Source organism: Dermacentor andersoni, chromosome 7 (genome assembly GCF_023375885.2).
Source record: "Dermacentor andersoni chromosome 7, qqDerAnde1_hic_scaffold, whole genome shotgun sequence".
Lineage (NCBI taxonomy): Eukaryota > Metazoa > Arthropoda > Arachnida > Ixodida > Ixodidae > Dermacentor > Dermacentor andersoni.
Window position 1 is genome coordinate 133,733,709 of NC_092820.1, and position 22,944 is coordinate 133,756,652.

Consider the following 22,944-nt stretch of genomic DNA (forward strand, 5'->3'; position numbering starts at 1 on the left):
ACGTAAGAAAAACTACTGTCCGGATTTATTCATCTGATCTAATCTTCCGAAGCCCAGTACTTTACCACTGCGCCACGCCGAAACGTGTAAAGACGCGAATAAACTATCAGGTCAACCACCAGACACAGTCTCAATTCGTGTTTAGAAGTCGCGCAAAGATATATTATTTGCGCGATATCCTAGCACTAAGTCTTACGCCTCTATGAGACAAAAGAAAATGTCCGCATCCAATAGTATGCCCTAAAGTGCTGCAAAACTTGAATTCTTTTACAATTTGTGCTTTAACCTCGAAAAAACAAGTATTCGACTTATTCGCCGATCCCAGACGCTATACGGGTAAATTGCATATTTTGATAGCCGTTTTACAGCGAAGCTGCCCGCGGCTACGATCCAGGGATTTCATCGCGGTGTAACGTCGACAGAAAGCTATCATCATCAATGGCTCATACCCCCTAAATGCAAAGGCTGACACCCCTGCAACGCAGACGCTACAAGCACTAGGCCAAGTGAAGCGAACTCTACATTCGGTCTTTGCAATCACGCTTACGACATACAGAAGAGCATATTTATTTAAAAATACCTTAGAGGCCTCAAAGTGAGGCATTGAGTAAGGGTGGCAGTACATGGAAAATGCATAGAATACAACACATCTATAAACCGTATCTGTTTACAAACTACAACCGCAAGTGCAACCGAGATGACAAAAGAATTAATTAGTTCACGATTCACTAGGGAAAAGAAAAAAAACATAATATAATAATGTTTCTATAAAGAGCAGGCTCAAAACAAGCATCCGAACCACAAATTTGATGACAAGGCGGTCCTCCGGGTACATGCAATGGGAAGTACGCAGCGCTCCCCGCATACGCTTCAACGGTAAAGATTACTATTGCACAAGCTGCCGCAGTGACGCAGCTGGACTGTAGCAGACGAAAAAAGGAAGTGACCTAACAACACATTCGTACGTAAAGTAAGAACCCGCCTAGCAAATTATTTGTGTTGCGACAGTACTATGGGAAAGGCCAGGTACAGTGAGGAGTCCTGAAAATCCGTGTGCATACTAGTTGCGGCGAATTCCTCTTCTCTCTGGTCCACTTTTTCTAGGTGCACGAAGTAGCGGCGCAAGCCAGGTCGCAGGCCATCGAAACCTCTTAGGCTAATAATTGGGCAAAGCACATCTGAGTGCCACCACGTGAATAATTTCAACCAACGTCGCAAGGCGTAGTCGTTCTAGTTGCCGTTTACAGCTTCGCTGTCCAACCACCTTCGCAGCGTAGATTGGAGACTGTTTCTTCTTTTTTTTCGTTCTTCGCATAAGAGAAGCTAAACGTTATCTTAGTCTAACAATGTGTTCCCATCGTAACGCCTCTGTAGTCGCATATCTCAGTCATAAAGGCGTAGATGAGTGCGCCTAGCAGCCTGCGGCGACAAGACATATACGTATGCTTAGAAGGCACCGTATGTCGGCGCTCGACATTTCTTGTGTCGGCACTATACGCAGAACAAAATCGTTTATTGTAAAAAAACGCTACCTCCAAACCTGAACTTTGGAGTGAGTTTTCTTCATCACTTTCGTCTATGATCGCGTCCGGACGGGCCGATCGCGTGTAGACTGACCCAGTCCGCATGCTATAGAACAAATCTTCACAAGGAGTAAAAGATCTCGGCCTGGGCGCACAGCGAAAGATCAAAATGCGTATATTTGAGGTGCAGAATTATTACTCTTTTTTGTACGCTCTTTGCTACCTCTTGCTCTCTCTCTCTTTGTACTCTAACGCGAGTAAGAGCGCATGACATGCGTCAGCTTTGTTATCGGTGCGATAATGAGGTTCAGCCGCACGTTTTCCCGGGTCGGTTTGATCGAGTTAGAACAACAACCGGGTTTGCTATTCCGTGTCGACTTCACAATATTGCGACAACATGTAGTCATACGTCGCATCATCGATCTGTGACACTACTATAGCATCGTTACACGAACACGTTACGCATGTGAATCCGGCATAAGCGAGGTGAACATGCACGATATATAAGCATGCAAGCTGCTGCTGACCAATAAGCCCTCATTGATGTCAGGACGATAAAAAAAATTCAGCATATCCAACGATCCAGGGTGTTTCATCGAATGTTTCATCAAACATCCATCCAGGGTGTTTCAGCGAACACTTTCAACATTTTTAAAGGTTGCCTGTGGCAGATAGGTCAATTCTAATTGATGAGCAGGTCTAGTAGAAGTGGCGGACGCAGCTTCCACAAAAAAATTGAAATGCAAAATCGACTAATTAAGAAGAATTCACTAACTATATTTTTAGCTAGTTACCTTATGACATATATTGCAATTTGCAAATTCTAGCAGTGGGCTTCGCAAGGCGGATCGACTTAGAACGAATTCTCAGAGGGATACGAGTTTCGATATATAAATTCTCGGACATTGCGGAGAAATGCTTCGGCGTTCCAGTTACTTGTGTGCTTCAGTGCATGAAACGACGTTTTGTTAACCAATTAGGTAGAACGCCAAAGCATTTGTCTGCAAAATTTGGGAATTTATATCTTGAAACTAGTGTCGTCCTGAGAATTCGTTCCTGGATCCCCCTTGCGAAGTCCACTGCTGGAATTTGTAAATTGACATATGGGTCATAAGATAATTACATAAAACGTTAATTAGGTAATTCTTGTTAATTAGTCGATTTTGCATTTCAATTTTTGTTTTCAAGTAGTTTCCGCCGCTTTGAGTAGACCGGCTAATGAACTAGAATTGAGCTATCTGCCACAGGCAACATCTAAAAAATTTTGAAAGTGTTCGCTGAAACACCTTGTATACAGCGAAGCTTTCTGACAGCGGATAAGGAGTGGAAACACGATTACATACACGCACACACGCACGCACGCACACACACACACACACGCACGCACGCACGCACACACACACACACACAAACACACACACACACGAACGCGCACACACACACACACACACACACGCACACACACACACACACACACACACACACAAGCACACACACACACACAAGCGCGCTCGCACACAACTTATAGCGAGCCTTTTGTTAAGACGAGTTGATGACTGCTACTCAGTATTAAAGGCGCTTTGAATGCATCGTAGTTTCAGAGGCAGCATGCGCATACGTACATTGCACAATTCGCATCCATTCTAACCGCAAAAATAGTTCAGTTTTCCATTACCGTTCAGCAACGGATGCGCCGTAATTCTGGTTTCTGGATCTTTTCATTTCCATTTTTTGCATTCTATCGTACTGCCGAACGCATCTGGTGGCGTTGCAAGCAACTCAGTGTGGCGCGCGTACTACGCTGCGATTGGTTGGTCTAATCGGCAAGGGAACAGCAAATGGGCAACCATAGTAGCGAAACGTGGTGAGGTTCGGAAAGCTTCGCTTTTAACAAACTACTAAACAAAACGAGCCGGTATCTGCATTTGCGTATTTTCGCTCAAGATCCTAGGTACCCGCACAGTCATATGGGAAATGCGAATAACAAAAGTGATCTTCAATGTCGCTTAAGCATGCAAAAACTGAGCAGCTCACGCATCTTTATTTCAAGCTAAGAAACGCACAAGAGATTTACGACCTAAAATTAAATTGTTATTAAGCACAGCAGACTACTTTCTCCCGGTATAACTGTAATTGACATTTATTATTCAACAACGCCTGCTTCTTCCGCACTGGAAGCAGTGTGAAAAACGATAAACCAGTCCAGTTTTCAGTACGCGCCTGGAAACTCCACCGATAACCAACGCGTTTATGCACGTGCCAGTGCGGCCCAGCTCTTTTCTGCAGACCGTGTTTACGACCCAGTGACTCACAGAAAGTGCGAACGTATCCATTTTGGTCCACTACCAAAGTGAATAAACTCCAAAGCGCTGGTATTTGCAATAGGACTGCACTTCGCTTCAGTGTGCCACAACTATCGAAAGCATTACCTCTTCGTTGCAGAAGATTTATGATTCACCGCGACCATTACCTACCAAACCAAGGAAGCTTCGCATAACGTGGATGTATACTTGAATCTCCTCTATATTTGTTTTTTATGCCACTTTATTTCCCTTCGTTCTCATATATTCTTTTTCTTTTTCTATCCTCTCTTTCTGTGATGAGGCCGAGGTTGTGCCCTGAAAGTTGCCAGACTGCGTCTTCCGTTATACGTGTTATACATATACATGTACATAGAAACGAGAAACGCACAAGCATGCAAGAAGTTTCAGTGCCGTGACATCGCACAAAGAATGACTGGGGCACCAGCTGACAGAGCTCTCAAACACGCACGCTTCACCAGCGTGACATCAGCGGCGCCCTCTTGGCGCGGTCGAGAATGTGTTAAAAATAGAAAACGACGGTGGCCGTGTGCCAAGCCCCTACAATCATCGTATTTAGATCAACAAATGTAATAAAAGGACTTGTGGCACGGAAGTGATAGAGATACGTCTATTTATGTGAACAGAGGGGCGAATTAGAAAACGATACGACGGGCATTAGATAGAGAGCAATGACGACGCTGACCCGCACACCACCAGACGTGTTCCATCAGCATTTGCATAAAGGCAACGCGCAGAAAGGCCACGCGATTCCAAGCATTTACTGCCGTGTTTTTACTCCTTGCGTCGTCGGCCATTTTCGGTACTATGTTTCGGTCAGGCCGCAGCGTGAATTTCGAAAATGGGGCATATAATGCTTCCGAATAAATAAATAAAAATATAAAGCCAGTTCCACGCAGTGAAAGCTGTCAAGACAGTGAAGTTAGTGCTCGTTTTCTCAAGTTTGAACTCCTGTATAGCGCAATTTTTATGAAAGTTTTGTCTCGCTGTCGTTTTGCTAAATTCGAGCTTCAGTACCGGATTGTGCGCAGTCTTCAGTTGCGTGAGGTTGTGACCAAACCACAGTCTATCACACACCTTGCAGCTGTGGCCGCACTCACGGTCGAGGAGTTCGTTCTTGAACTGTCCATCGGCACTCTCCGTGGGAAGAATCTCCCCGCGGCGACGTCTCTGCTAGTCCTCCTACTCTCGAATTTCGCGGTGAGCTTGCCACTGCTGGCGCTTGGCTTGGGTTGCCTTCTCTTGGAATTGGAGATAGGCTTCCCTCCACCGGCGCTTTGCTTGCGCTTCTCGCTCTCGAAGCTCGGGATTTGCGCGGCCTCGGCGCTTCCACTCGCGCCCAGTGGAATCAAATGTAGCGAAATGGCGGGCACCGGCGAAACACTTGCTCCTATACCCCTCTCCTCTCGCCTCCCCAGGCGAGCGCTTTGATTGGTCCGCTCCTCACCCCTCCCCGCGCCCTCTGATTGGTCCGCCTCCATTTCAGCGGGGCCCCTGATGGACGGATGCATGGAAGGTAGGAGCGTCCCCTTGGAAACCGCGTGATGGCAGTTACCGCCATGCTCAGCTTCTTATTTTTGTTGAACTGTGTTGTAAGTTATTAAAGTCGCCATTTTCTTTAAATACTTCTTCCTACACTTTTAACCTCATGCCACCTCTATGTTTTGAGCCACCAGTCTTCCAATCGCTTTTGCTAATTTCCACCGCATATTTATTTACATGACTATTGTTTTCTCCAAACCCTAGGGCCCTCAGGAAGCGTGACTGTGCCCGCATCGACATCGGGATGAATATCATTACATTTTATTATGAGATGTTCTATTGTTTCTACAGATCTACCACACACAGTACACGTGTCTTCTTTTTCGTTAAATTTCTTTTTACAGCTCCGCGTTCTAAGACATCCTGACCTTGCTTCAAAGAGTAGAGCACTGTCTCTTGAGTTATCATAAAACGCTTCCTTTCTGATCTGCTGTTTCCAGTACCGATATATAGTTCAACACTACGCTTCTTTTCCATTGAATTTATCCAATTTTGATCTTTTGAGTTTTAAACCTGTCGTTTAGAGCTCTGTCTTTCTCCGCTCTCGTGTCTGGCATACTTACTGGCTAGCTTCCTAGTTCTTTTCTGCCATTTTGAGTCAACGCTATTTCGGTATAGGTATTTAAATACGTTAGCTACCCATCTGTTATTATCCAATACCCTCAAGCGTCTTTCGTATAGGATTTTACTCTGAACTTCCCGTGCTTAGAACGATGCCCAGCCCATATCCCCCTGTACTGCCTCGTTTTTTTGTTTTCGCGTGGGCGCCTAGTGCTAATCTTCCAACAGCTCTCAGATTTACTTCTAGTCTCAACTGAACTCCTGCCCTTAAGCACAGGACTGCATTCCCGAAGGTAAGCCCCGGCACCATTAATCCTTTCCAAATACGTCTCAGTACTTCATACCTGTTGTACCCCCCCAATGCCCTATCTTTCATTATCCCGGAAGCTCTTCGCCCTTTTGCTATGAGAGACTGTTCGTGCTTTTCCTTGTACATCGGCCCTTTGTTTATCCATACCCCGAGATATTTGTATTCGGCCACTCGGGCTATTTCATGGCCTTGTATTGTAAGCTCCTGATCAGTTGTATCGTTGAAAAACATCCATACCGGACTTAGCTGCGCTAAAACTGAAACCTAGACTGTCCCCTTCGTCTCCACAATAATTAACCAGAGTTTGCAATTCTTCCTGGCTATCTGCTAACAGTACAATATCGTCCGCATACATTAAACCAGGTAGTCGTTGCTCAGCAACCTTTCCGCCTAATCTGTACGACAGACTATACCTTAGATTGCTTCCTTGTAGCCTTCTTTCCATACTTATCGTGTAAAGCATGAACAACAGCGGTGATAGAGGACAACATTGCCTTAATCCTTTGTGTACCTCGACAGTTGCCGCACTCTTAATTCGTCCCCATGTCATTTCAACAATATTTTCTCTATATAGTTCTTGTATGAAATCAATTACTTCATGACCGATACCTTCATCTTTTAAAATATTCCACAGGAGTTCCCTGTTCACGTTGTCGTATGCACCGCTTATGTCCAGGAAGGCTGAAAACAGAGGTCTATTTTCCGCCTTAGCTATTTCAATGCATTGGGTAAGTACGAGCAGGCTGTTATCTAAGCGCCTACCACTTCTGAAGCCGTTCTGAAGTTCTCCGAGTATTCTATTACTTTCTACCCATGGCTGCATTTTTAATTTCACCGCCTGCATCTCCAGCCTATATATAACTGATGTTATCTTAATTGGTCGGAAGGATTTTATGTTCGTGTTATCACCTTTCCCTTTGTGAATCAAATTCATTTTACTCTGTTTAAGCTGTGCCAAATTTGCTTATTTCTTATGACTTCCTCCAATGCTTTTATCAGCGTTTCCTTGCTTCTTGGATCAAGTCCATTAATTAACATGATTAGAATTTCTTCTATCCCTTCTTCTATTTGTTTCTTCTATCTTCTATTTTGGAACATTTCCCTGCGCCTTTTTCCAGTTAAGATTGGTCAGTTCTAAGCTGTTTTCTATTGTGCTATCCTGTGTTGCTCTCTCATTTAAGGCGATTACCTTATCGTCTTTCCTAAATGACTCAGCTATACCTCAACCAATGTAGTTCACAGCGCAATCTCGCTCTAAATATTTTCCCTCGGCATCATGAATATGTTCCTGCTTTCTGTGATTCCCTTTACCGAGCCAGTTTATATGGTTCCAGAATTTTCCTTGACCCTGCTTTAGTTGCATCGCGAACTTCAGCCCGCCAGTGATCAAAGGACTGGTTTATTTTAGCCTGGACGAGGACCTGCACTCGTTGTTTCTTTTGTTGACAAGATTCCCATTTTTGGCGCATTTCCTCTTCAGATAGCGGCGCCCTCTTTGCTTCTTTGTGTTCCCGTGATGCCAACCGTCATTGTTCGATGGCCTCCCTAATTTCCTTATTCCATCAACTTCGTGGCTTCCTCTTTTCGCTCCAGCGATTTACTCCTTTTACTTCTTTTATTTTTGTACTAATGAGTAGTTCTAACTGAATGTAACCCCACTTTTCCATGGGATCTTTCTCTATTGCTAACTCTATGCCGGCCGCTATTTGCGCCATTTGTTCCTCATTTCATTTTGCGTACTCTCTTTGACTTCCATGCATTTCTCTTTTGAACATGGCTCCCAGCTGTAGACTAATCTGCAAAGGGAAGGAACGGGGCCGAGGAATTGCCACCCTAACTGACAAGAAAATTCTCTACATATAGCATGATTTAAAATTATGGGCGAGTAAAATTAAACACATATTCCTAGAAATGGTCCTCAAAGGCCCAGAGGCAAAGCGCAAAGTTTGTTCTGCCTCAACATATTAGCAGTCCCAGAGAAAGGAGACAGAGCTTCATATATATTTTTATTAAGGCCTTGGGGGTAGCCAAAAATGCGCCCCTCATAATAGGAGGGGACTTCAACGTCCCACACCAATCTTGGGGTTACCGCTGGAGGAGTAAGAAAGGGGAAGGTATCTGCAATCTCGCCACGGAGTTAGGCCTCTCTCTTGTCACGGACGCAGCATATGCTACTATGTGTGGCACTTCCACGTGTAGGGACACTACCGCGGACTTATCCTTTACCAATAACTTACCCAGGGAAGACTGGACCAACTCTGGCGCGGTTCTAGGGAGCGACCATTAAATACTACACATAATGGTGGAAATGACATGCGTGGAGCTAAAGCATTTCACTTACATATGCGGGAATCCATCTGGAAAATCAGAAAAGACAGAGCAGAGACAGATAAAAAGGAGTACATCAGACTATCAGAGTGGGTAGCTCAGCTTAGGGACAACTTGATTGCAGCAACTAAGGTTACAGATACAAAGGAAGAGGTCCAACAAATTGACAACAGATTGGCGCATTTGGTCGAAGCCAAGCAGTCGATTTTACAAAGATGAAAATCACAACGCTTAAACAGAAGACCTAGGAAACGAATTGCTCTGCTCAAGAGAGACATCGAGGAGCACGCACGATATTTGCAGAAAGAAAAATGGGATGAGGCGGGTAAATCTGCAGATGGAAGGACAAAATGTGGAGGCAATTGGAGTTTGTTCAGGCATTTGCTCAACGAAAGAGGCACTAATGGTAATAGACGTACGGCAGTAGCGAAGCTGGTACAACAGGAAAGTCAGACTGCAAGCGCAGAGAGCATAATTGAGCGATTGGTAGCTAAATACTTGCCTCTCAGGAAAGAGGATCAGGAAGTAGGTTATGCCGATTACTTAGGGGTAGAGTGAAACTTTATGGATCAGGAATTTAAGGAAAAAGCAGTACGCAATGCACTGTATGATTTGAATGGTAGGTCAGCAGCGGGCCCGGATGGCGTCTCTAGCAGACTGCTTAAGAATTTAGAGGACGAATCAATATCTGACTACATACATTAAATAATTATGGAAAGATGGGCTATATCCAGAAGAATACAGTACTGTCAGTACTATCTTAATACCAAAGCCGGGAAAATAACTCAACTTGGATAACCTCATGCCAATGTCGTTAACATCAGTTCTAGGGAAGACAATGGAGCATATCATATTGAACAGGTTAACGAAATATGTCGAGGGCTGAGATCCTACCATATAATCTGATTAGTTTCAGACCAGGCATGTCCACAGAAGATTCCATGTTGTTATTCAAACATCAACTGATCTTAGCCAAATAAAAGAACACTCGAGCTCCCTTGGGGATGGAGGTCGAAAAAGCTTTTGACAGAATTAACCATAGAGCAAAACCTGAAGTCATTTCCGAACTGGGATTGGACAGAAAACGCTATGAAGTGGTTAAAACCTTTCTTGGTAATCGCTCAGCTCACCTTACATTCGACGATACTAAAACAAAGTAAATTAATCTCGGTGACAGAGGGATGCCGCAAGGGAAGGTCTTCTCACCTACGCTTTTGAACGTGGCCATGTCAAAAGTAGCAAAGAGCCATCTCAAAAGTGGCAAAGAGATTCAAATCGATAGTGGGCATTCTCTTTACCATTTATGCAGACGATGTGGCTATATTGACCGCTGAAGGAAGTATGGGAAAGGCGGAAAGCAGACTTCAGAAAGCATTTATGAGGTTGAGTTCATTTCAGAATACTTCGGACTCAAATGCTCTGCTGATAAGTCTGAACTCTTAGTACTCAATAACAGTAGAAGGGGTAGAAAACTGAGGGGATATGTTCCCGAGCAAAAACCCAGGTTAGTACTAACCACGAAGGGGGGGGGGATAAACTTTTGTTGTAGAACCAGCACTTTACGATGGGCGGACCTTAGCCTCCCATGCGGGGACGTCGAGGGCTTGCCTCGCCGTCGCCGTCGCTTGCCTCGCCCAGGTTTGGTCATCGAAGGCGGAGATCCGCAGAGCCTCATGCAACCTCCACGAGAGGGTCGTGGTGTTCATGTGTGTGTACTATGCTGGGAACTCCCACAGCATATGCGGAAGCGTCGCCGGGTGAATGCCACAGCACCGGCAGTTGGGGGTAGTGTAGACATCTAGGAATATAAGGTGGTGGCGGGTGGGTGAAGGGTACGTGTATGTTCATAGCAAACGCAGGGTGGTAGCCTGCGCCCGGCAGAACTTGGGTTGAGGGGGGGGGGGGGGGGGGGCGGAGGTTCATCCACCAAGGTAACAGGCCTTAACGATGTCATTATAAGTGGTCAAATTATCCCTGGTGTCCAACTCGTCTCCAGTGACTCCAGCGCCGTTGACTAGGCCTCGCGCAATGGAGTGGGTGACCTCATTGAGAATGGGGAGGTGTGAATGAACAGGGCCCGCATGCGCCGGAATCTATGTCAGGGAGATCATGCTGTCTTTAGAGTGTGGTGCGTGGCAGAGGATGCCAGAACTTGGGGAGAAATACGGCCTTTGCTGAAGTTAGTGACGGCTGAGGGAGAGTCACACATGATGGTGTGACAGGTGGGATCTAGAGTGGCCAGGGCGATGGCCACTTCTTCAGCCGTCTCGGCAGGGGGGGTAGTCCTAACCAAGAAGGCAGGCAAATCTATTAAGCAAGTAGAACCGATTAGAGTCTTAGGGTTATTCTTGGAGGCAAACGGGGAAACGGAAGAACAATACAACACATCACAAGCAAGACTGAAGGGGTAATAAGATTGCTAAGAAGAATCACTAGCAGACACAGAGGGTTGGGAGAGGAGAGCGTCATGAGACTAGTCCACGCTTTCGCCTTGTGTCACTTCTCATATGTAGCTGGGATGCTCAGATGGACGCAGACAGAGCTAAATAAGTTCAAAATATTAATGAAAAGGCTTGTCAAAAACAGCGGGGATACCGCTTACCATGCCGGATGATAAATTAATGAAACTCGGGCTCCTCAACGTAATAGCCGAGATCATTGAAGCTCGGCGAATTTCCCACAGACAGAGCCTCTCCGGAACAAGGTCCAGAAGATCAATACTCGAAGAGGTAAGGTGGTACTCATCCGAATTGAAAATTTCAAATAAAAACCTAGTAGAACTAAAAGATAGCATGCGAGAGGTAATCAAGACGACTCTTTTTCCCAGAAATATGCACCCAGTGCACAACTTCGAAGGAATAAAGGCTAGGGCCAAAGTTTTCCTGCAAGAGATAGAACACGACAGAGAACATGCTGCTTTTGTAGATGCCGCATGGGTCAGAGGAAAGAAAGCCTTTACGGCAGTAGCAGTAGATGCAGATGGTCTGATTCGGGATGCTATTACAATCATGACTCAAGACACGACAGTTGCGGAACAAGAAGCGATAGCATTGGCTTTAAGGGATAATAAGTGGACGCGAACTTACAGTGACTTTAAGATGGCTATTGCACACTTTATCAAAGGCTTTGTAACCAAAAGAGCTTCCCAGCTGATCGATGAGATCGACAGCAAAGGGATCGAAATCCGCTGGTTTCTTGCACACATGGGGTCTGTCGAACCATCTCGGAAGAATTTAAACGAGATGGCTAACGCAGCTGCATAAGGTCTTACTATCCCTGCAGTACGCGACGAGGACTACAATAATATACAGGAGGAGAACAGGGACCAATTACTTACATATAATGAAATCACGAAGCATTACTGCATGAACAGAAGGTAATTCCCAGTGCCACACGCTAAGCTCAATAGAGCTAAAGCGGTTACTCTGATATTTTTACAGACAAGAACTTACCCAATTCCAAACTATTATTAACCAATCAATTGCGAGAAGTGTAATGGCATCATTACTCTGGATCATATGCTTTGACAGTGTAGTGTGTCTTTTACAGGCTGTGACAAGAAAAGAGGCTGATGGCGACGAGTCCTTCACTGTGGAGTTCTTTTAGATCAAGTACAGGCCGTCCAGAAGGCCCCCATTCCGGCGGTAAGGTCAAACCTTACTGTCCTGACATGGGAGCCGCCTGTGTCAACTAAAAGGTTGACCTTCAGAATCTGAATAAGGTTCATCATGCCATACCATACTCTTGCACCGTACGTTACGGGCTCAGTAGCATATAAACCTGCCCTCTTTCCATAATTCTTTACGAACACTGTTCCAGTAAGGAAGTCTAGTTTAAAGTGTTTCCTCAATATGCTTCATCAGTGTATATCGAATTGTATCATCCTTCCTGATCAGTTGGGAGTTCGAGACCTGATAACAGGTATAAAGTGCTTGAAAAGAACCAGACAAAGAAGGAAGACTCATGAAGAGCTCTCGTTCTTCATGCCGTCTTCACAAGCGCTTTACTTATTACGGTGTCATAAGAACAAAACCCAACGTGTAGCTTCGCCAAGTAGAACATACAGTCGATTGTCTCGCATATTTAGCTTTGTTATTATGAGTACATACGTTGGTGTTATTTTCCCCTCAATACAGTTTCTTCGTTTTTGCAGCACAGATCATTACAACTACCGTGTGGCCGCATACAATGATAATACCATTCCCTCTTTCGGGATTGCATTTTTTTTATTTCTATATAACGACCGTAGTGACACTCCTGAAAGACGTAATATACATGCTGTGGCATCCAGTACAGATATGACTGTTTTCCTCGTGACCATTGCTATTGGGTACTCTTCCTGCACTTTAGTTGGGCCATTCTGTAAAGAACCAAACTTCTGCTAAACTCTAAAAATCTGCGAGTGGATCTCATGAATACTCACTACAGCGCTCGGCGTGTCCTCTTTCTTCCGTGTTAGAGGTGGTGTCCCTATGTATTTACTGAGAAAGCACCGATCAGCCCAGCTACACATGCTGCTCTTTGAAATACTTCTTTCTGTATATATATATATATATATATATATATATATATATATATATATATATATATATATATATATATATATATATATATATATATATATTTACACTTCTAATAAATGATTCAAAATAACATAGACATCGAAATGATAATATATGAAATATATTTCCTGTACGAAGTTCAATTTCATTTTATTACAATGTTCCTAACAGGGCACGTACTACAGCAAAAGTGTTCAGCAGGTGCCAACATAATCAGCTAATGAACACTCATCAGTGCACAAGCACGAAAGTAAAGGAAAGATAAAGTGTTCATCCACTCCCACAAACTATACAATTATGCGATCTTATATAAAATTATTGCTTTATTAGTAGGAATAAGCAAGTGCTCTGGTTTCCCAAACCGTGCAGACGTTAGCATATACTATTTATCTATACACACTAAAGTGGGGTCCTTAAAAGAAATAAACATTAGAAAGTGCGCCCGCAGACACAAGCGTAGAGTGAACATTCCATGCTTACTCAGAGAAGAGCAGCGCTCATTTCATTCTATTGAGAACAGCCATGAACGTGCGAATACTGCTCCTGCTAAAAATCGGCTAATAAATCTTCGAAAAAGGTGCGCTCAGGCATTTACCTCAAGCTCTTCTTATTAAAAACCACCTAGATAATATCCTTCACAGTTTGTAATATTATGTGTTAGAAAATGCGTGGACCTCTCAAATTTATTGTTGAAGTTAAGGTGGCTTTATTAGAAGCAGCTGCTGAAGGCAGTAATGTCAGATCCCGATGAGTTTCTGCTAGCGCGATTGCTTCATTTTTAGTCCTTGTTCATGTGCACCAGTCCAGTTTCTGAATTAGGATAACTGACTGAGTCTCAGGGTGTGTACTGCTTCTAATGACACTCCACATTAATGAATAATGGTTATTCTAACCATTGAAATGGAAGATTCACAGGCACCGATGATCGAGATACCAGAATTATTGGTTAGTTGCACGAATCGGTATGCTCTTTGACGTTTATTTTCTTCATTTATTAGGTTTACCTGCTACGATTTGACAAAGATGGCAGGACTGGGTACATAAGATGCAAAACAGAAAAAAAATCAAACAGGAGATACATCTATGCTGAAAGCACAGACAAGTAGCAAAGCAAATGGTCGAGAACATTCAAAGTCCTATATGTGGCAAATACCAGCAAGCGTGGGAGATGAACATAGGGACTGCCTTAAGAGACCGATGAAGCAACATGCGGTAAAAAACAAATTGCCAGAGTCGAATATCACAAACAAAACGCGCAAAATCTTTCTACGGCCAGAACGCGTGGTGTATCTGTCACCAGAAATGTAATCAAACGCAGTTTCTAACGCAGCATCAATTTTTTAACACGCATTCTTCTTACCAATAACCGATATCGCAGCTACAGTGTGCACCAAGTAGTGAACCAATGGCGCTGACTTTGGACTCCTTGAAGAGCGACCCATCGTTCGGGCTGGACTCGAGACGCAGCTGGGTGACGGCGGCATTCCTGAGCATATCCTTGACTATGGTGTTGACTGCGCAGCATTCGGTGGGTGTGCTGTTTTTTGGCATCGTTCAAACATACGATGTGAGCAGGCAGGAGGCGTCGTGGCCACTTGTGCTGACCCACACTCTGGCTTTCTTGGCAGGTACGTGGAAGTCTCATTCACGCATATCACAAAGTGATAGGTAATTTGGACAAAGCGTCGCACTTTCACATTATTTCAGCTCACACGGTACCCCACTCCCCGAATGAAATGTGATAGTCGAACCACCCGTAGGCACCCGTGCAAGGAAGTTACTACACTTTGGTATACCGCGAGGGTGAAAGCGTTCTGTAAAGCAGGGTCTCTGCATCTGGTCGCAGTTGAGCGGATGTTTGGTTAACCGCAGACCTGACTGCTGCGACTGTCGCACGGGTCCCGCTGTCGTGTTTTGTTTTGGCGAGTACTGTACATTGAGATGAGTTAATGAGTTCGCCGGTTATGTTGAACAAGTAAAAGTTCGCACTTCCTAGAGTCCGTGGTGCCCATCTGCCTGCTAAGCCTGGCACATTCGCCCATTTCAGAAGGGAGGCAGTGGATAGTACTGTGGTTAATGCAGAGGGAGTGGGGACATTTGTGGGAACATTGGCAGAAATAATTTGCCGAGAATAGCTATAGCGAAAGTTTATTATGTGTGTAACTTCACTGAACGCTATTTTTTTGTAGGTCCGGTCATGGGGTATCTCTGCGGCCGATGCTCCTGTCAAGTCGTTTTGCTCGTGTCGAGCTTAACGGCAGGCGTTTCAGCCTGCGCTTGTTTCTTCGCTGAAAGCATATTCGCTTTAAATATCCTATTTGGAATTGTCCACGGTAAGCGAGCCCTTACTTTTTTGTGATACTTACGTTAAACACAACTACTCAATCAAGGAAGAACACGTGAAAATTACCTCCGCACATGGAGGAAGGAAACTGAGGAGAGGCCCTACCCCCTGCGCGCGCTAGGAGAAAAGTGTGGAGGAAGTGACGTAGTACGGTCTCCTCTTTTTTGTTGATTTTTTCATTGTTTTGCCGTAGCGGCCACGCCTTTCGGGCCACAATGGCGGCTTTGTTTTGGTTCTGTGCGCTCACACGTGTTGCTCCGTAGGTTTCGTACCGTGGCAAAGGAGCCCTGCGGGCAGGCTTGCGTTGGTCTTCGTGTTTTGTTGCGCTGCGTTATCTGGACCGTGCTCTCCCAGATGTTGCTCTGGCCAGGTGGGACAGGAGGAACTAAAATTCGTGAAATGATCGCGCATGCAACGCTGTACGCAATTTACCGCGCCACGGCAATGGCTACGGGCGAAGGAATATCCTCGGGAAATTTAGCCCTTTTTCTCGGAATCATGCTAACGTGCTAACGATTGCTTAGTATTGCTGCGGAGCGCGCGGGTCCGCGCAGAACTCTTGCGCGCAGCGCGGTGTGGTTTCGCGAGAAATGTAAACAAGAGAGGAGAGCTGGCCCGATAGGCGGAGCAACGCCATGAGCAACGCCAACTTCAGGTTTCACTTTAGCTTCACAAAGGGTGACGTCAGGGCCTCTCCTTAGTTTCCTTCCTGCGTGCCTCCGCACAATCCCGGCTGTGTGTATCGAATGAAGGACGCACCATTTATGCGCATTGTATTCTAGCGTAACGTCACAGCGACGCTCTCTTTTCGCACTTCTTGAGCTCTCTCCGAAATTGAGCTGCCCAACGCCGCTACCAGTTTTGTATTCTATGGTGAATTTCAGGCCGAATTTCATCTTTGTAGTAATCGCATCTGTTCTAAGCAATCCTTTCCAATTTATTTTTAATTCTTTGCTCTTAAAAGGACGCCTTGTTGGGCGAGTTGGTCACAATTCATCTTGGTTACTAGGCATGAACACACACGAGAAACAAGGAAGGAGACGTGACAGAGCGCCTCTCACAGCTGCTTGATTCGGAGGCACAGCACACAATTAATTGCCGCCTTAGACGCAAGGAACACAATCAGATCAAGCCTGATATGGAAGCGAACTGGTTAAATATTTGCTTTCAGCCATATACAAAGATATTGATGGGTCGCTGACGCTCATGCTTTCTTTCTTTCCGGTAAAGAAAGCTTCAATTACTTTCCGAGCTTTTGCATCTTTACTCTTTGCTAAAATCCGCCCCTGCAAAACATGGCTCACAAGAGCGTGACCGGCAGGACTTAATGCGCTTGGGTATGTTCGGCCCTTCTTTATCTTGCTCCACATTTCTTTCATGTTCCCTAATTCGCTCAATAACGCAGCGCCCAGTGTCACCTATGTAGGAGCGGCCCCATGAGAGGGAGATTTCGTACGCGACACCTTCGGCGCACTTCATAAGCGCATGGCCATGCTTTGTGACCGATCCATTTTTATCTTCCCGTATTTTTTTTCGATACGAGAACACAGGCTTCCGAGCTTTTTGTGGGCTGAAAACACAAGCGGCACCCCATGTCGGCTAGCGATCTTCCATAAATTGTGGCCCATCTTGTGTACATAAGGCACCACCACAGGCCTCACCAGCTCTTCTCGAGGGGGACCTTCTCCAGCTCTCACAGCCAGACTCTTCCTTTTTTAGTAGGCTTTCAGCAACTGCCATCACAATCCAATCAGGGAATCCAGCTGAAGACAGCCTGACCAATTGGTTCTGGAAGCTAAACTGCATCCGGTGAGGGCACGATTTTCTGAGGGCGAATTTCAGGCAAAGTGAAGCAATCCCCCTTTTTAATAACTTCGAATGGGCCGAGTCGTGTGGCAGGAGCCATTTTTTGCACGAGGTGCATATGAGTTGGTCACAATTCACCTTGGGTACTCAACACTGTCTTGGGTACTCAGTGCCAAACAAGACGTCCTTTTAAGCTATATCTCTCGTACAGTGGGCCTTTCTATGTGTCTGCCATCTCCGTGTTTCATGGAGCAGTGGATTTCATCTGCTGTCGCATATACCTGTCGCGCAAGGAACATCGCCTTTTGTATCAAGAATGCAGTGGTACCAGCTGAAGTAAGTTCTCTTTCCCGGCCAGTTCTACCCTCCTGGCTACATGTGATGCGCATGAGTAGGATCCTCAGGTCAGAACTCTGGCGCCATATTCACCTGCTAAATTGCATCGCCTGTCGAAAACAATACCCTACCTGGCTAGCTGAGAAGAATTTTCGGTCCGTTAAGAGGTCAGCTTCGAGAATGACTGAACATCTCTAGGTGTGCATGCTAGAAAGTTGCTGCACGAAAGAAGTAAGAAGAAGAACCAAACCAGTCAGGGTGGTTTGGTGGTTGAGGGGGACATTCACCGACCTGACGAGATGTCATCCGTTCTGCGAAAGGGGCCCAAGTATGGACGTGAACCGCAAGTGCGGCCGCTTGACCTGTTTGCCATCAATCGACGAATCGCGAGAAAGGCAGAATCAGAGGAGTAGTAGACGTGCCTTCTGGAAGGTGTTGACTGCCTTATTAAGTCCTGTGACCGGGGGCGTTCACTTTACTAGGAAACTTCAACTGGAGCTATTGTGACATACTTCAGAAATAACTACCTAAGGCTCTTAGCAGCCGATAAGGAGGGAGGGTTTGTCGTGTTATCTGAAGGCAATTTCTAGGAAAGAGCTGCGCAGGCACTTGAAAAGAATTTTTCGCCTGTCAAAGTTAACGCAACTACAGTTAAGAGCAGAGCTGTTGCACTATGTGAGCAGTTTGGTTTAGACCGTATTGGCAAACAGAGAAGAATAAGCACAAATCATGCCTTGAAATCCTTTTTTTCAGTAAAAACGCGTTAGCAAGGCATGTCGTTTAGAACAATGGTCACGGAAAAATGGTCGTGGCAGAAGGAGATAAGCCAGTTCTTGTTGAAACATTTGAGTACACTTGAAGTAGACGACCAATTTCTTACAAAGAAATCAGATGAAGTTTGTGACTTTCTAAAATAGCAATGTGATGTTGGGCGTGCTGTTTCCGTGGATGTGGTGGATATATTTTACTCTGTTCCTCACAAGGCCCTGTTTGCAGCAGTTCGCGAGTGTATAGGAAAAAACGAACCCATTTTCTTTCAGAAAAATGCGGGAATTCGCACTGACGATTTTTAAACCCTTTTAGAGTTTTACTTGCAATCGACTTTTATAGCATTTGACCAGCAGTGTTTTCTGCAGAAAGCCGGCATATGTATAGGATCCTGTGTGGCGCCAGTATTGTGTAATATTTTTCTCTCACAAATGGATCAAGTTTTACATCAGGTTTTACCGGCTAGGCACGCTTTTAAAGTTTTTAGACAAGTGGATAATTTTTTTGGTATTTATGATAAGGACGGAATTTGAACTTCGAAGAGAATGTAGATGATGTTTTATTCATATTCAAACAACATGGAAATGGCTTGCAATTCACAATTGAAATGCGTGACAGTTTCTAGATATAAATATTAAGTTTTGTGCGGATCAGATTTTTTGGCCATATGCACGTCGTAAAAGAGTAAGGGCTCCTGCCATACCACTCCGCCCATTCGAAGTTAATAAAAAGGGAGATTGCTTCACTTTGCCTGAAAGCCGCCCTCGGAAAATCGTGCCCTCACTGGATGCCGTTTAGCTTTCAGAACCGATTGGCCAGGCTGTCTTAAGCAGGATTTTCTGATTCGATTGTAATGGCAGTCACTGAAAGACTACTAGAAAAAATGAAGCGTCTGGCTGTGAGAGGTGGGGAAGATTCCTCTCGAGCAAAGGTGGTCAGGCCTGTGGTGGTTCCCTATGTACACAACATGGCCCACAATTTAAAGAAGGTTGCGAGCCGACATGGAAGCCGCTTGAGTTTTCAGCCCCAAAAAGCTCGGAAGCCTGTGTTCTAGTGTCGAAAGAATACGGGAAGATAAATGTTTATGCGGCACCAAGCACGGGCGACCATTTATGAAGTGCGCCGAAGGTGTCGTGTACGAAATCTCCCTCTCATGTGGCCGCTCCTACATAGGGCAAGCTGGGCGCTGCGTTAACGACCGAATTAGGGAACATGAACGAATTGTACAGCAAGATAAAAAAGGGCCAAACATACCCAAGCACAATCAGTCCGGCTGGTCACGCTCTTGTGAACCATGTTTTTCAGGGGCAAGGATTCTAGCAAAGAGTAAAGATGCAAAAGCTCGGTAGGTAATTGGAGCTTTTTTTAACGGAAAGAAAGAAAGCATGTGCGTCAGCGACCCATCAATATCTTTATATACGGCTGAAAGGAAATAGTTAACCAGTTCGTTTCCATATCAATCTTAGCCTGATTGTGTTCCTTGCATCTAAGGCGGCTATATAATCGTGTGCTGTGGCTCCGAATAAAGCAGTTGTAAGTTGCGCTCTGTCCCGTCTCCTTTCTTGTTTCTTTTATATGTTCGCGCCTACTACCCAAGATGAATTGTTTACTCGCAACTATCTCATTCTTCTTACCTAAGTCTTTTTATACAAGCTTTACCCTCTCTCCTTCCGGAAGGGCAGGTTAGCCAACTGAGCAATTCGTTCGTTAAGCTCCCTGCCTTACGCCTTTCATTTCTCTCCCCCTACCTCAGTCCCTCTCGCCAATTCTATCTCTTTCGCATCATTGTTTTTGACCTTTCCAGATCGTCTTCTCCTTTCTCCAGTTGTGGAGTAGTATTTAGTTCTCTCACTATTACCAGTGCCTCAACTCTCACAGACAAATGTTCCAAATGAATGGATATCGGCGACATACAATTAGCAATGACTGAGCTCATTTCTGTGTTGCCATTCTGGCCATGTATAAAGATGAAAACTTTGGCTAATAACGCTTATGGGAATCCAGCCTAGCCATTACTGACTTCCTTTTAGAAGAAAAGCCGGTCGTTGCGAATGACGACACAAGTGCTACCCGGTGGGGTGAATATTGTGCAGCATTACCGAGACCGCCCCAATGACCTCATACGTGAATTATGAGCCGCTAATAGCCTAAAAACTATAAATTAGTGTGCAATACTTTGCCATATAATTTAAACATGCTGAAACTACTCGTAAACGCAACCTGAGAAACAGAAACGTGCCAAAACCATGGAAGGTTACTGTCAATCTAACCGAACAATCTCGAACAAACAAACGAAAGAAAGAAACCCCACGAGCGAACCTCTTCCCACCCGATTCTGGCCCGGACCTCCCCGGACCACGGTCGCGCGAGAGCACACGCCCATCCCTCGCCTCCTTTCTGTCGCTAGTCCGACCATCGACCACCAACCACGGACCACCGACAGCCACTGACCGCGAAAACGGAGGACGAAAGAGGCAAACATTGCTAATCATTTTAAAAGAGTTGAGAATATGGTCGTCAAATGTTTGGCGCTCCAAAGAACTTCGCGTACGTCAGCTTTGGGTATTGTAGAAGTTACGAACCTTAAAGCAGAGGTTCGCGCTCTCCATTTGCGTCTGGTGATTGTGGTACCACTGAGGATTAGCGGAAAAGCTACTACAAAGAATAAAACAAACAACATTAAAGAATTGGTTTACGACACGCGTTATTTGGTTTTATTAAATCTGACTAGTAGACGAACGTCACTAGCCGACTAATATTGCGCTTACTTGTGCCGACTAACTTGCTTGCCGTCATTTACCGAGGAGATTGATGTTCGGCCAAACATTTCCAAGTTTATGGCTAGAGCTCTGAAATCCACAACCCACCTAGGAAACTGCGGCAACTATTCGTTCAATGTTTCTCGTTAAGGTGAGATGTACATAAGGGCAAATATTAGCACATGGTCATCAATTCCGATTTCGTCCAATGCGGAGAGAAAGGAAGACGAAGTGATTCTTGCAGAGACCACTGGGCCTTCGCGCTTCAGTATTTTTGGCTTTTCCCCGTGTTTTACTGGGAGACGCCGCTCCCATTGCCATGGCAATGGAAGTGGAGTCGGCAGGCTGCCGACGTGACGTGACTGCTTCGGCAGGAACCGGCCTGAGGAAGAGAAATTGCCCTACTAGTCAAGCTGACAGCGAGGACACTGTGGTGTACTCCTGCTCAAGCGACGACGCCTCAGATGACGAAGGCTTCGAAAGGGTGGTACACCGGAAGGCCAAGAGAAGAAACATCAGCGCACGGTCTTCGTCAAGTAAGTCTACTGTCATGCCACAGCGAAGGTCATCGGCGCACACAATTCTTTTTGCGCCGGACACACCTGCGGACAACCTCAACCGCCTTAATCGACAAGCGATTTCCGTTTCTCTGGAGGCTCTTGTCCCAGGAGAAATCAAAGATATCAGAACTAATATTCGAAAGAACGTCCTGCCTATTGATGTCCACAACTGAAGCGCAATCAGTGCTTTGATTGCAGTAAAGCTCCTGGACAACATCAATGTGCACTACCTCATTCCGCAGGACAACGAAACCACGGCTGCTCTTGTTTATGATATTGACACATCGATTAGCGACAGCGGCCTGCCAATTTTAATCAAACCTGCGACAGATGGTGTTGCCTTACTACAAGCTCGGCGTCTTGGCAAGTCGACCTGTGTAAGGCTCGTGTTTAAAGGTGACTGCCTACCATCACATATAAAGGTCGGCCACTTTCGTACCCAAACCACTTGAGTGCAGAAGGTGTCAGTGAATTGGACATGTGAGTGTTGTCTGCCGAAATACAACGATATGCCCACTATGTTCCGAACAACACGACACGGACTCTTGCCGTGCAAAAGAGCACAAGTTGCCCAAATTGTCAAGGCTCCCACGCTGCATCCTCAAAAGACTGTCCACGCCTAAAGAAAGAGCAGAAAATCTTGAGAGAAATGACCAGAGACGGATCATCACAAAGAGATGCTTCTGCACCGATAAGGCGACATCGCTCCCGGAAACGAACGTCTACGAAATCCTCTTCCGATTCAAGGGAAATGTCTCGTCTGGCAACGCCGCCTCCTGTTCCATCTGTCTCCAGTAAGAGCCCGAATGTCAACGAAAAAAGCGGCCATAATATTCATGCTTCATCAAATGAGGTGTGGCCAGCACTGCCGAAGACATGCCACGCAACAGAGCCACAGCACATGACTCGCCACTTAAATTCAAATGTCACTACAGTTGACCAAATGCGAGACAAGGATTCACAAGTGATTGCTATGCTGAAATCGCTTACGAATGTTATGCGTCTACTACTGACAGTACTGGACGCGCTTACTCCCGCACTTGAAAGCATCGCATAGCACCATGGCCCGCCCCTCGCTGCCCTTCCACAAGGAAGTCAAGCAAGCATTTCTAATGCAGTGGAATGCCCGTGGTCTCAAATCGAGAATTTCAGATTTTAGACATTTTGTCTTCAAAAACCGTTTTCCCATCCTTGTAATTTGCGAACCGAACGTGCAGAATGTTA

The 22,944-nt window shown here is 45.3% G+C and overlaps 1 protein-coding gene across 12 annotated transcripts in view; it reads left to right on the plus strand.

The window, feature by feature from the left end:
• LOC126533798 (monocarboxylate transporter 3-like) overlaps positions 1-22,944 on the plus strand; it is a 69,436-nt gene that overhangs the window by 26,350 nt on the left and 20,142 nt on the right. For 8 of the 12 annotated variants that reach the window (XM_055072381.2, XM_055072382.2, XM_055072376.2 and 5 more), the window contains 2 exons: positions 14,526-14,775; positions 15,337-15,480. In XM_055072381.2, coding sequence (XP_054928356.1) covers positions 14,553-14,775; positions 15,337-15,480 — 367 coding nt within the window. In that variant the 5' untranslated portion in view covers positions 14,526-14,552. Of the gene's footprint in view, positions 1-12,134; positions 12,337-13,310; positions 14,776-15,336; positions 15,481-22,944 lie in introns of those variants that run through there. The other 4 variants (XM_055072378.2, XM_055072384.2, XM_050180993.3 and 1 more) reach the window with 4 other exon arrangements.